Raw genomic sequence first — 14,454 nt, forward strand, 5'->3', positions numbered from 1 at the left:
TCACTTTTAAATGCAAACTGAATTGAATCTCTCTCCTTTCCTTACATCGTCTAAGCTTCCCAGTTGCTCTCCACTTCAACAAGCTGGACAGTTTTCATGTCATGGCACCTTCAGAGCACTCTGAGATTCCCCTCCTCTCTACAAAATGTTCCCTTGTTGTATCAGTTTGCAGTGCCTCAGGAAGCTTTTGCAAAGTTTTTACGTCAATGTTTCTATGCTTCAAGTTTTACAGTTCTCATGTCTTGACACTTTCAGAGCACTCCAAGATCCCCTTGCCTACAGAATGGTCAATTTGCAAAGCAGTGCAATGCAATGCCTCACCAGTTCCAATAACTGCTCCTCCCATTTGCCTCTATAATTTCATCACACACACACCCCCGAAAAGAATTATGAAGAAACAAACATGCATTTATTTCATTTTAGAAATGAATACAGAATGCAAGAATTTGGAATAGAAGCAAAGGCATACTCTTAATCGCTGTACCACTAGCATTCTCTATTTGCTTATGTATAAGGTGTATAGAACTTTTGCATGTTTGATGTTTTATTGTGCTTTTAATTCTGTTGGGAGCCACCCAGAGTGGCTGGAGAAACCCAGCCAGATGGGCGGGGTATAAATAAAATATTATTATTATTATTTATTTATGAAAACTGTGTACACAAGTTTTGCTTGTTCTCAGGGGCTAAAAAAATCTTATTTCCCCCCATTTTTTTTGCTCCTAGTCATATTTTCTGCATTTTAACCAATGTCCAATCCCTTTTTTCATAAAACTTTGCTATCTTTGGGTTTTGGATGGTTCTTCAAACCAAGAGAGCTGCAATAAATGGACCTAGTGTGCTCCCCTCCAGATGTTGTTGGGCTCTGTGTCCCATCAGTCCCAGCCAGCAAGGCCAATGACGATGGATGATGTGAGTTTTGGTCCACTTTGGCTACCTTTGAGCGAAAGTAATTAAAGTGAAAAACAGGGCAGGACTTCTTCATATTTAGGCGATGAAAATCGTGGCCTAGAATGTGCTGCTTCCCTGAAAACTCTAATAGTCCTCAAATACTGTAATTTTTATAAGAGGCAGAACCAGTCTTGATTCAATTAAATCCCTCTCCCCAAAGCACTGACTCAGAACTTTGTGTAGGATGTCAATATTTCCTGCAAGTTAATCATATGCCCACAAGAGGTTCAAGGCAGCTGTAAAAAATAATGTTCCTGGTGCATCATCCTTCCTTCCCCCATTCCACCTCCTGTGTTTATTTTAACAAACAGACTTTACAATGCCTGGGTTCTCCTAAACCATGTTTTCTCCTTCCTGCTGGGAAATAGGCTGGTTTAAGTTCCCAAATCCAAGCATCCCAAAATACCTGCTTCCATCACTGGTCACCATAACCCGGACAGCCAGAAGGTTGTTTTCCGTCATCTCTTCCTCTGGGATAACTCTTACCAAGGCCCACTCAGAGGACACAGAGGAGCACCTGCCTCTGAAGTCAAGCTCAGGGACGTTCTTGAACTTCTTTGGAGATGCTGGTCCGTCTTTTGGATAGTTAAAGCAATCTACAGGAAAGATAAAAGAAATGAAAATATGCCACATTGTATTAATGTATTTAGCGACACCGAGTCATTTCTTCAGATATGGTATTGCTACAGTAAAGACTGGGCAATGTTTCAAATGCTGCCATTTTGGAATAAATCAACTCTGGGAAGCCGGGCAGTTTTGTAGAATACCAACCGTTCTCAGTTCAAAGAGAGTCCTAGGGACAGTCAGTGCATGGAAAATCTCATTGAGTGATGGAATTGGCCCACAATAGATGTGAACGGTGCTATTTATGTGACTGCAATAGCCTAGAATATGTTGCTTGTGCAGAAAGTTGGTATATGGTCCACTGAAATAACTGGTAGTTTGTTGGGCTTCTTTACAGAAAAAAATGGAGAGGCAAAGGTTGCTAAATCAGATAAATTTAGCCCCGCTAGAATTAACTTTCTTTCTTTCTTTCTTTCTTTCTTTCTTTCTTTCTTTCTTTCTTTCTTTCTTTCTCTTACTCACTTCTGACTCTCTCTCCTCTCTCTCTTGCAAAAGCAACTCAGACTGACTTACAACAACAAAGCCATGCAACAAAATGACTTTGGTTCAGATGGGTATTCAGAAGCATGCTGTCTTTGAGAATGGAGGTAGAACATAGCCATCAGGACAGGGGTGTGAACTTGAATAAAATATTTGGGGGGGGGCAGGTAAGCCCCGCCCTGCATAATCAGCTACATGACACAGTGAATGCACACCATTTGAATGGCAATGCCCACCAACTTTGGAGGGACCCGGCCCCCTCTAATATTTTATGGGGGGGATGAAGCCCCCTCAACCCCTAGGAGTTGGCTCCTATGCACCAGGGTTAGCAGCCACTGCTAGCCTTCACCTCCATGAATTTGTGCTTTTAGAGCCATCTAAAGTGGTGGCCTCACTGCCTTTTGTGAGAGCAAACTCTGTAGTTCAACAATGCACCTTTGTGAAGTACTTCCTAATTTTTGGCCCAAACCCTCCAACATTCAGCACCATCACATGTCCATGACTTTAGTATTCCGGAGAAAAAGTTCTCTATGCCCGCTTTCTCCATGCCATGTATAATTTTACACACTCCTGTCATGTCTCTTCTTACTCATATGGGGGCCTGCAGACTATTTTGGGGTGGGGATTCTGTTCGCCATTGCCTACTGGCAAATTCAGGTTTCACAGCTCCAATTCATCTAGCACTCTCGTGTGACAAAACCCAATCCCTGCCCCCAAACCAGACTTCTGGAGACAAGGCAAGAGATGGGGAATGAACTAGAAAATGAGGGGAAACAGTTGCTTGACACAACATCCTATAACCTCTCTGTGCACAGAACAAATGCTCAATAAACAGGTTGTCTGGAAGCTTCCCATATATAGACTCTGACGCCTGGGGGCTGAGGCAGTTTTGCGTCCCCCCCAATATTTTCATTTTGAGGGCGCAAGGTCCCCTCGATGTTCAGAGGACATTGCCCGAAGTTGCATCGTCTGAAGAAGCTGATGCCTCTGTCCCCGTGTTGATGGTTTCTCAAAGACCAACAGAGGAGGTCAGAACTCTTTGGAAATGTCAAGATGCTCAAAAGGTGACTTGGAGAACAAGTCCTCAGGAACAGTGTGAGTTCATATTAGAACACGCACTGTGAACTAATTGCACATTTGCACACGGAAGACAGGCTAAAGCCAAATAGCAGAAAACAGAAGCGTAACAGGCAGGGAGGAGGGTTGTGCACAAGGGATTATGACGCAAGCTCAAATGTTTGCCTGTGGGACTGTTTTGAGCAGCTGTTCCATGCCTATAATTATCACAGCACTCTCCTTGCATTCTCAAACTGCCACCCTACATATCTTTTGGCCCGTACACAAAAGGCAAGCTCTTGAAAAGCTCTGCAACTGACAATGGAAACATATTGCAAAGCTGCCTATCTATAAGCAGAGCCATCATCTGGGACCGAACTGCAACTGTGACACTGACTTGCCCTTCAGATCGTTCATCCTTCCTCTCGCTACCAGTTTCTATTGAAATAAAGGTCATGATCGCCACAGGCTGTGGTATGGCTACTCTGGTCCTTCTGTTCACTGACCTCATGCAACCAGACTCCTTGTTACAAGTACAGAAAATCTCAGCAGGTCACAGACAAACCCCCTCCCCATTGCTGGTTATTTTGATGCCTTCCTGCTGGCCTCTCCCTCCAAAAGAGAGACATAAAAGGGCTCAGTTTATAAAAACAGGTGAAAGAAGAAGAAGAAGAAAAGGGGGAGGAAATCAATTCTCAGTGGCAGATGTGATTTTCAAGAAAAGTATAACCTACTGTTCCAACACAATTAAGGAGCCTCACTCACCAATGTTGAGCACGAACTTGATTCAGGCTGGAAAGAGTTTAGGAGGGTCTTTGAGAGACATTCATTGTCAGAAGGTGGGATAAAAACATAGCCAAGAAACTAAATATACCTGCACACTTCAGTTCCATTGAGTTCAATGTGCTCAATGTGTCCTACACTTTGCCTAGATTGCATGGATGGAATACTCTATAGAACCATGATAGTCATTCCTATATTTATATTCTGCCTTTCTTCCATCGTAGAACCCAAGGTGGTCCCCTCGCATGTGAATCCCAGGAGGTCAACCACCCAGGAACCGACTAGTATTGTTTTGTGGGTAGAGTGAATGAGTGTATAAGTGATTTCATAAAATAGCAAGGTGAGGCCTCATGTGCTCTCACATCACACCATGGGACACGTCACTACCTATGTCCTGGTAGTATAAACCTCGTTGAATTCAGTGAGTCTGCTGCTAGCAGAGCATTTGGAGTAGAGAGATCCAGATTAGGAAATAAACGGCCAAGTACTCCTTAAATAACCCAAGTATCTCTTTAATTGATTAAACTCTATAGAGTAGAACTTCAAGGATGGTAAATTCAGTTATTCAGACTTCATGCATTCATTTTATGGGCATATCATAACACTCATATAAATCTGCGCTGCAGTGGAACACTGTACAGGTCTGGTTGAAAAGAATATTGTAGTGCTGCAAAAGATAAAGGTAAAGGGACCCCTGACCATTAGGTCCAGTCGTGACCGACTCTGGGGTTGCAGCGCTCATCTCGCTTTACTGGCCGAGGGAGCCGGCGTACAGCTTCCGGGTCATGCGGCCAGCATGACTAAGCCGCTTCTGGCGAACCAGAGCAGCGCACGGAAATGCATTTACCTTCCTGCCGGAGCGGTACCTATTTATCTACTTGTACTTTGACGTGCTTTCAAACTGCTAGGTTGGCAGGAGCAGGGACCGAGCAACGGGAGCTCACCCCATCACGGGGATTCAAACCCCTGACCTTCTGATCGGCAAGTCCTAGGCTCTGTGGTTTAACCCACAGCGCCACCCATGTCCCTGCAAAAGATACAGACAGCCAAAATAATCAGAGGCCTGGAGCACATTCCCAACAAGAAAAGTCCATGTTTCTTTCTGAGATTTTGTGTCAGTAAATAAGGAAATTAAAGTTATATGAGCATAGAGAACAGGAGTCAGAGTGAGAACCAAGTATTTCAGAAGTAGGAATTTCAAACTGTGCTGCAATTCTACAAAATTAGGCAAACTTGCACACCCCTGCACATGTGTGCACATACTGATTTTGCCGAATTTTTGTAGTTTTTGAGAGCACAAGACACAAAGAAGCAGAAGCCTGTCTGTCCATAAAATTACTAGCTACAGTATTGCTGTTTCTGCCCACTAAAAGCGACACTAGAAATTTGAAATGAGATCTTTATTGCCTCCTGCCATAAAGCCTTTCAGGACCATGGTAAACATGGTGAATAAATGAGAGATGACATCTCTCTGCAGGGAGGGAATCCACAAAGCTGTAAATATCTTGGTCCCAGCAGACAGACAGAAGCTGGGGTGCTAAGGAGATATTGTTAATTACTTTACAAAGACAGGGTGATTACCAAGAGAGCTGTGCAAATTGCACATAACATTCCTTGGGCGAAGGTTGCATTAAATCACAGACTGACTGTGAATTTTTGCATTACACTCATATGCAGAACAGATATGGAAGAATGCAGAATATACTAATTGTATGCATGGCCAGTGGTAAAATGCATAGAAGACGACTTCTTCTTCTTTGGCAATCACTTGCAGCCAAGTAAGATTGTCTTCCATAAACACAGTTTTAACAATGAGTCCATAAGTGACTGTGGAGGCCAATTCTGGACCCACACGTCCTTCCACAGTGGGGACATTGGTTTCCGGGTGGGAGTTGATCACAGTGTGGATTTGCCAAGCGTGCCTTCCTCTTAGCATGTTTCTCCCTTGCATTCTGAGTTCGAGTGTCTTCAAAGTCTATGACACCTTTGGTGTCTTAAACTAACTTTCAAGTTACAGCAAAAATATGTTACTCTGGGATTGGTCTGAATGCACTCACTGGGCAGTGATTCTTCATTCTCACTTTCTATCAAAATAAAAAAATTCCTTCCAATAGCACCTTAAAGACCAACTAAGTTAGTTCTAGGTATGAGCTTTCGTGTGCATGCACACTTCTTCAGATACCTATCAGATTTCTATCAAGGCAGGTTGCCTGAAGCATACCTGGGACCTGTAAATAGTCTTGGCAAAGCATTCCTGCTCAGTACCCTACTTTTGTTAAGAACATGAGTTGGCTTCTACAGTGACCAGAGGGTATCTCTTTCTGCTCCCAACTCCTCTCCTTTCCTCATATGTAAATGTGTGTATAGAGTCCAGCATTCAAACAGAGGCACACTGAAGTTCAGAGAACAAAGTTGAATTCCTTGAAGATTGGGGGGGGGGGTTCCAGAGATTTCTCAGTGGTAAAGTTGTGGACATCTATGCTCAATTTCTTTACTGGCAAATAAATACAAATACTACAAAATGGTAAAAAGCCTCCAGCAACTTTCATCTACCCGCAATGCGAAAGAGATTCAGTGCAATCATTTGTGGGTTGAATTGGTTTGTTTGTTGCTTGTATAGGATATTTGTTTTTTAATGTTTGATGTTTTGTTGTGTTTTTATTTCTGTTGTAAGCCACCCAGAGTGGCTGGGAAAACCCAGTCTGATGGGCGGGATATATTAAAAAAGTAAAGGGACCCTTGACCATTAGGTCCAGTTGTGACTGACTCTGGGGTTGCGGCGCTCATCTCGCTTTAATGGCCGAGGGAGCCGGCGTACAGCTCATGTGGCCAGCATGACTAAGCCACTTCTGGCGAACCAGAGCAGCACACAGAAACACCGTATACCTTCCTGCTGGAGTGGTACCTATTTATCTACTTGCACTTTGACATGCTTTCAAACTGCTAGGTTGGCAGGAGCAGCCATATTTATTTTATTATTCCAAAATAAATATGTTGGTCTTCAGGGTTCAAAAGGAGACCAAAGCCCATCTAGTTTGCACTGCGAATTGTCTACGCTGACTGGCAGTGATGCTCCAGGACTTCAGACAGAGGATATTTCCAGTTCCACCTGGAGATGCCAAGGGCTGAACCTGGGACCTTTTGCATGCAAGACAGATGCTCCCTATCTTTCTCTCTTTCTCTCTCACACAGGCAGGTTCATGCTTCAATTCTACACTTGCAGGGGGAAAACAGTTCTGTGTAAGGATGCAGCTGGGAATGGAGTGTTGGGAAGGGAAGAGGAAATACGGTAAATCAAGCAGCTGAATGGAGGAAGCCCAACTGAAGGCAGGAAAATCTAGATGGGAAAGGAAGCAATATGGTGCAAGAGTGATGCACAGAGAGCTGTGCTGCACATGGATTGTCTTTCCTGCCAGACTTCCAGCTTTCTTCTTTCTAGGTTTGTGGAGAAGAAACGTTTCCTTTGTGCTCCTTGTATGCATTATACTGACTGCTAATGACACTTCTCCATTAACATTGGAAAGCAGGAAAGGAAGGAATCCTCATACATGTAACCTAAAGTGAATGAGCCCCATTCCATTGGAGGCAAAACTGTATATCAGGAGACTTGCAACAGAGACTTGTATAAGTCAGACAGGATGTATCTGTATAAGCAGGCTTCCTCAACCTGGCGCCCTCCAGCTTTTCTAGACTACAACTCCCCTCAACCAAAGTCAGTATAGATTCCTATGTTACAGGTGTGCTGGCTGGGGCTGATGTGAGTTGTAGTTCAAAACAGCTGGAAGGTGCCAGGCTGTCGAAGAATGGCAGTATTCATAGGATTTTTATTCTTCTTTGCACATGTGATTCAGTTTGAAACTGGAAAGTACATTCTGTCTGCTTTGAACATCAACTCAACTGGTTTCTAAGGCACTTGTTCATCCCCTGGGTTGAGGTCTCCACTGTTTTCCTGTTGCTAACGCACAAGCTTTGCTTACTTTACACTGAAAAGGCTGAAAAGAAGCCAAGCGCACCCAACAACAACGAATCACAGCGCAAAATGTTCCCTTGTACAGAACAAGCTGGAGCAGGATAGGGGACTGAAAGAGGCACCATATTTTGTTCCCATCAAAAGGATAGTTGCAAAGCAATGTTTTGCTGCACTGGAAAAAATGCAGTTTGTGACTCTTCTGTGGCAGCATGAAATATGGAAGCAGATCACTTTGAGCACTTTGCAGAACCGCCAGAACACTGAGTGAAGAGGCTGCAACAGGGCTGGGATAAAATGCTGCTATTGCCCCCCCCCCGTCATTTGCGATCTCACTATGAAGGCAAGGATGGAGGAGGATACAGTGGTACCTCAGGTTACAGACACTTCAGGTTACAGACTCTGCTAACCCGGAAGTAGTAACTCGGGTTAAGAACCTTACCTCAGGATGAGAACAGAAATCGCACGGCAGCAGTGGGAGGCCCCATTAGCTAAAGTGGTACCTCAGGTTAAGAACAGTTTCAGGTTAAAAACAGACCTCCAGAACGAGGTACCACTGTATTTTGACACTATTTCAGGGGTGGGGGAGATGCCTCTTGTTACTGACAACCTTGCTGCTCTTGGAAAAAAAGTTGTTGCTGTTGTTGTTATAGCACAACTCATAAGGAACATAAGAATATCCTGAACACAAGAGCACTCTCTGTGTATCTGAAGAAGTGTGCACGCACACGAAAGCTCATACCAAGAACTAACTTAGTTGGTCTTTAAGGTGCTACTGGAAGGAATTTTTTTATTTTGACAAGAGCACTCTGTTCACCTGCGATTCACAGCAACTGGTATTCACAAGCGTATTGCCTCTTTTCAGTGATGGATGACTGGGCACCCTTTTCTTTTCTGCACCTAAAACACTCCTGGAATGATGCTACACCATAACAGAGCATTATTATTATGAAGGGGCTTTGGGGGTGGGGGGAAGTGTCTACTCAACCGGGAGGTTTTGTTTGGTGATTCCTTTCCACCATTGTCACACCGTCAGGCCACAATATAGGAGTTTTTGTTCAAAGAGAAGAAGGTATGTTTTGCTACCCAGGTGTTCTAACCAAAGCAAAGTTCTGTTAGCTGCGTCAAGAGATCACGACACAACCTCCTCCTTTTAGGAAAAATAGAGAGCCTCAATATTCTATGCAGACCCAATCAAAGATGGACAATACAGCTGACAGTGGAAACACAGAAGCAGGAAAAGAACGGAGTGAACTAATAATTAACCTGACTTTTTTCACGTTTTCCTTCATGAGTAAGTTTCATTGGAGGCAGATAGGCCTATAGAAATACCAGCACAACTATGGAACTTTGTTTCCTGAGGAGTTATTTCAAATTCAGTTGGGTATGTGGGGGTAAGGATTGCAACCTAAGTCCCAATAACATCTGAAGAGGTTCCAGATTTATGTCCCTTTCATGTTGAGAAAACAACCTACTTTTTCAAATCTTTAGTCCAACCTTATTCCATTAAGAATTTCACCCTCAAGGCATTGCTCTGGAAGAGCCAGGAGATTCAAGCTAAACACTTGCGGAATACACCAAGCAAGGGGAACTGCAGTTCTCATGGAACAGATGCTGGGTTCCTGTAAACATTGCAACTTAGCCAACTTAAACAAAGGGTTGGATCCTGCAAAGATCTGAAATCCTTATCTACATGAAACACAGCAACAACAATAAATCAAATTGGCTATTAATCTGGATGACAGCCAGTTGCCCTTAGGTCCAGCTGTTGAAAGGAAAAGGAATATTTAAAATAAAAAATACATATATTGAGGTAAAAACAAAATCAAAATAAACTCAGGAATGTTGTTCTCTTCTACACAAGTAGTCCCAGAAATATATTAATTCAATTCCTAGAAACTAGGGATGGGGGGAATCAATTCAGTTCTATTCACATTTTAATCTAAACCTAGATAATTGGTACTTCATGAACTAATATATCAACTGAAAACACAGATATCCTTCAAAATTCACACTTGTCTAAATTTTGCGATAGAGTTCTCCAAACAACTAAAGGGTAGAATTCAACACCACCCAAAGGAGATCATTTCTGCTTCCCCGATGAAACAATTTCTCCTCTCCACTCTCCTCATGCTGTTCTGGGGTGTGTCTCTGTGTCTCCTAATCCTTTTAAGCCAATTTGGGGAGGGCACAGGTGTATGTGGGGAGAGGAGAAGCAGGGAGTCCCATTGCATGAGTACGGCTTATTGCGCTGACTTCCGCTAGCACAACTTAGTTGAATCTGGCCCAGTTGAATCTACAAAAATGCATTGCATAAGAGGAATTTGCTTGCAAAAGTATGTATAGGTAGGAGAAAAGTGCACTAAACTACTGAACAATTTTCATGGAGTCTTGGGGAGGGGAAGAGAAATGCAAAACTGGTGTTGAAAGTGGCAAATAGAAATTGAGATTAGAAATAACAGAAACTGAGAGAAACCAACATTGACATTTGCCCATCCCTACTGGAGACTTCAACACAGCATCTCACAGCCAGTCCCTTCCTATCACGTGGCCGTACATCAAATCCCACAAAAAGGCCAGCGTAGATTACACTGCCCAGAGTGCTTGAGAGACTGCCTTGAGAGACTTTTGCCACTATTTGTGGAATTTTCTGCTTTGCACTAAAATCTCAAAACTTGGCCAGATGGTTGCTTAAGATCAATGTAAGGGGGAAAGCCTTCCTAAGGGCCTAACTACACTACATGTTAACAATGTGATTAAATCACATGCACTGTGATTGGTAAATTAAATGTCAGGCACAATTTCTATCAAGATCATAGCAGATGAGGAGGGGAGGTTTAACACTTCCCGCCCCAACCACAATGTGTGCACAATTTGTCTATTCCACACACCCCAGCCCATGCAGAAATTAGCACTAGGGGGAGAAACTCCCTTTCCTGTCAGTGAAAAGACTTGGTGCAACTTTTCAGGGAAATGGAGAGAGGGGCTGGAAGCAAATTTTATTGTTTTGGCTGGAATAAAACCTTCATTCAAATGGCCAGCTGCTTACAGATAAGAGGACTTAAAACTGCAGATTTATCTACCAGTATAAATTGACAATAAGAGGCGAAAAGAAAAGAAGGCATTCGCTCCACCGTATCCAAAATATCGAGCCACTTTTGTGTCCAATGGGACACCTGTTCACACACACGCACAGTAAAAATTAGGAATTGCCTTTCATTTTCCAGTTCTCTCAGCTAAAGATCTCTAGGATAGGCTGCAGGATGAATAGCGGTTCATATTCATCTCTTGCCAGAAATGCTGCTTACTATACCCTGGAGGATACAGGCATGCTGCGAAGATAGAAGGCGTTAATCCTTGAGTGGAACTTTGCAAGCCAAACCGGTCGCTTAATCGTGGTCAGGGTGTTTGCCAGTTTGCCAGATGGCATATTCCAAGAATATCTGATCCTAGAGTGCCAGCCAACTGGAACTAGAAAAGCCAAACATACAAGCCCACTTACCACCTCCTTAGCTTGTGTTACTCCACAGTAATTGAGCACTGACAAGAAAAAGACAACCACCCCTAAATGACCCTTTAATATTCCTTTCTTGTAATCTAATGTTTTAACTAGCACTTGAAGACAGGAAAGACTGAGCATAAAATCAAGGCATCCTATTTTTCTGTTGATAGAGGGAGGAAAATATCCCCACGACAGCACATTTCTCACCAGAATCTCTGGATTCTTATTTACAGGTTTGGTTGTAGAAGTAGAATTTCTTCTTCTTCTAAGAGCTGTTCAACAGATGGCCAATGTTTACCTTCCTAATTCATTTGTCACATTCTCTTCCCCCCAGGTTCTGATCTTTCTAGAAACCTTGTAATGGTAATTAAGTGATAACTCAGAAAACAGCTGTACAGCATTGCCTAGGACTCTAACAGAAGCGAAGTAAGTACATTACACAACGATGAGCAATACCAGTACAGGGGGTTGTTAATGTGCTTGTGGGCACACAGGTGCCCCCATGGGCATAGCCAGGATGTGGGGCAGCCCTTTTGTTAGGGGTGCAAAACCTCAGTTAGCTATGTATTTTTATTGATTTAGTGGGGGCAGCTGCCCTTCCTTGCTCCCCCTTGGCTACACCCATGGCACCCGCAGAGACATTCCCTGGCGCCCATTGGGGAATGTCCCCCCTCTGTTTGATGAAAGAGGCTTGAAAGCAACAGTTTTTGGCACCCAACACAGTTGTAGCATGTACTTTGTTGCTGTGTGTGTGTGTGTGTGTGTGTGTGTGTGTTGCTCATGTAATTTTATCCAATTTCCAAATGAGCCCCTGGGCCCAAATAGCTTGGCGGTCTCTGAACCAGCATATTGCCATAAAAGTTAATTTCATAGCATGCCACAATGAGGGAAAAGTAGCTTTTTAGCTGTATTTTTAATGTCAGACAAGGGTCGGGAATCAAGACTCCACAGAGACCTGCCGAACGTTACCGTACTTCCTATTTGCCTGATTCTGTTTACAAAAAAGAAGAGTGGGGGGAAAGAATTGGAAACTCAAGAAGTGTTATGCTGGCCCCAAGTGTACACATCTAACGAGGCTGACATTATCCTCCCCATTTCAAAGCACTGGCTTCCCATAGATGTTTTCAAAGCAGTTTCTCGACACCAAGGAGTTGGACACTGCCCAACCTTGAGAGAAGCCCACAGTCGGGCGGAGGACCAAACCACCCTTCTTTTAGGGCTAAACTGCATGTGACGGCAGCAGAGCTGTGCGCAGAATCAGACCAGCTGCCCAGATCCCTATCAAGTGACAGGACAAGGAGAAAGATCAAGCCCAGCAGAGGTGGGCACCACTGAAATCGCGTCCCCTCCTCCCTTCAAATATCTGAAGCAGCTCCGCTAGAAGAAGAATGGTTGGGAAAGAATGACTGTGGGTTGGCTGAGCTCCCCCTTGCCCCATTTTTAGGAATGCTTCCATCCTTGGCTAGCCCCTGCTGGCCCACTGCCCAGGGGTACCTCGATTTGGATGTAAAACTTCGCCCAGCTTGTTTACAATGGGAGGGAAGCATCTACTTACCTTATTGCAATTTGAAGGAACACTTGTGGTTTGTAACTCTAGATATGTTTATGCAGGTGAGAATGCAGAGAATCAGGGGCGAAAAGATACTCTAAAAACCTTCACCGCTGTGCAATTAGTTCACTCAAAGTCTAACCCATAAAAATTGGCAGGCCCAATCTGCGAACTATTGACTCTCCCCCTCCCATTTCTTTCTCTCTTTTTTTGGGTGCTGCCCCCAACTCTTAGGTGAAGATTTAGGCACAAGAGGCTGGAGTGGGGAATTCCCTTAGATGAGGGTCCTTTCCTCTTGAATACATAGTAGACACCAGCCACTCTAAAACAGAAGAAGCGTTCACAGCAAAAAATTTAAACATTTCCTAAACAGCAGCCATTTATCAAAGTGTTATTAGAAGCCGGAGTGAAGGAGGATAAATAATCACACACTTAACGTGCTGCTTTCATTCAGACACAACAATTATACATAATCATCAGAGCAATCTATGCTAGTCTGGGACGTTAATAGCTGCTGTCACAGCCTAACAAGCATAGAACTGCAGCGTCCAAGGCCGTTACAGCCAGTGCATGATAAGAAGCCAATGAAGAGCCATCAATCATTACTGGACCGAGAAATGTCAGTTTAGCCACATCACTCAACACTATAGGAACACCAAAACTCATTGACAATGTAACACGCAAGGGGTCTCTAACTTGGGACTCTGCAGCATGATCCAAGGGTCTTGCTCTGGCTTGTGGGCCCATGGTGGAAGTGATTTTTTCATGTGGCAGAGGGACTTCTCGGTAGCGGCGGCCGCCCTGTGGAGCGCCCTCCCATCAGATGTCAAGGAAATAAATAACTACAGTGGTACCTCGGGTTACATACGCTTCAGGTTACATACGCTTCAGGTTACAGACTCCGCTAACCCAGAAATAGGGCTTCAGGTTAAGAACTTTGCTTCAGGATGAGAACAGAAATTGTGCTCCGGCGGTGCGGCAACAGCAGGAGGCCCCATTAGCTAAAGTGGTGTTTCAGGTTAAGAACAGTTTCAGGTTAAGTACGGGCCTCCGGAACAAATTAAGTACTTAACGCGAGGTACCACTGTATCTGACTTTTAAAAGACATCTGAAGGCAACCCTGTTTAGGGAAGTTTTTAATGTCTGATCTTTTATCGTGTTTATAATATTCTGTTGGGAGCCACCCAGAGTGGCTGAGGAAACCCAGCTAGATGAGTGGGGTATAAAAATATTACTATTATTATTAGTATTACTATTATTATTATTATTATATAGTATAGCAAGCACCACTATAGAAGGCAGGTTTTAGAGGACCACATAGGTAGTAGGCACACATGCAAAAACCAACAGATGTGTTGAACTTATAACAATACTACTTTGTAGATAATTAACTGAACATGGCTTCTGTCTCAAAGCATCACTGAGGAAACTTTTGTTTAAGCCACTATTCTTGTTCTCTGTACAATGCTGCTGTAAGAGCTTGGATCTTTTTCTTCTCTAACACAAAGAATTCTTTTTAAAAAACAACAAATTGCTTTTGGGTGA

The 14,454-nt window shown here is 43.5% G+C and overlaps 1 protein-coding gene and 1 long non-coding RNA gene across 4 annotated transcripts in view; one reads left to right on the plus strand and one right to left on the minus strand.

Moving 5' to 3' along the window:
* The window catches only part of MICAL2 (microtubule associated monooxygenase, calponin and LIM domain containing 2), a 185,209-nt gene that overhangs the window by 33,959 nt on the left and 136,796 nt on the right, over window positions 1–14,454 (minus strand). For 2 of the 3 annotated variants that reach the window (XM_083476265.1, XM_083476257.1), the window contains one exon: window positions 1,355–1,544. In XM_083476265.1, the coding sequence (XP_083332391.1) occupies window positions 1,355–1,544 (190 nt within the window). Of the gene's footprint in view, window positions 1–1,287; window positions 1,545–14,454 lie in introns of all 3 variants that reach the window. The other variant, XM_083476268.1, reaches the window with a different exon arrangement.
* LOC310695180 lies at window positions 1,556–6,779 on the plus strand. Its single transcript, XR_014519967.1, has 3 exons — window positions 1,556–4,573; window positions 4,934–4,979; window positions 6,097–6,779. It is a non-coding gene; the product is annotated as an uncharacterized lncRNA (long non-coding RNA).

The sequence above is a fragment of the Podarcis liolepis genome, assembly GCF_965112155.1.
Source record: "Podarcis liolepis genome assembly, chromosome: 1".
Classification (NCBI taxonomy): domain Eukaryota; kingdom Metazoa; phylum Chordata; class Lepidosauria; order Squamata; family Lacertidae; genus Podarcis; species Podarcis liolepis.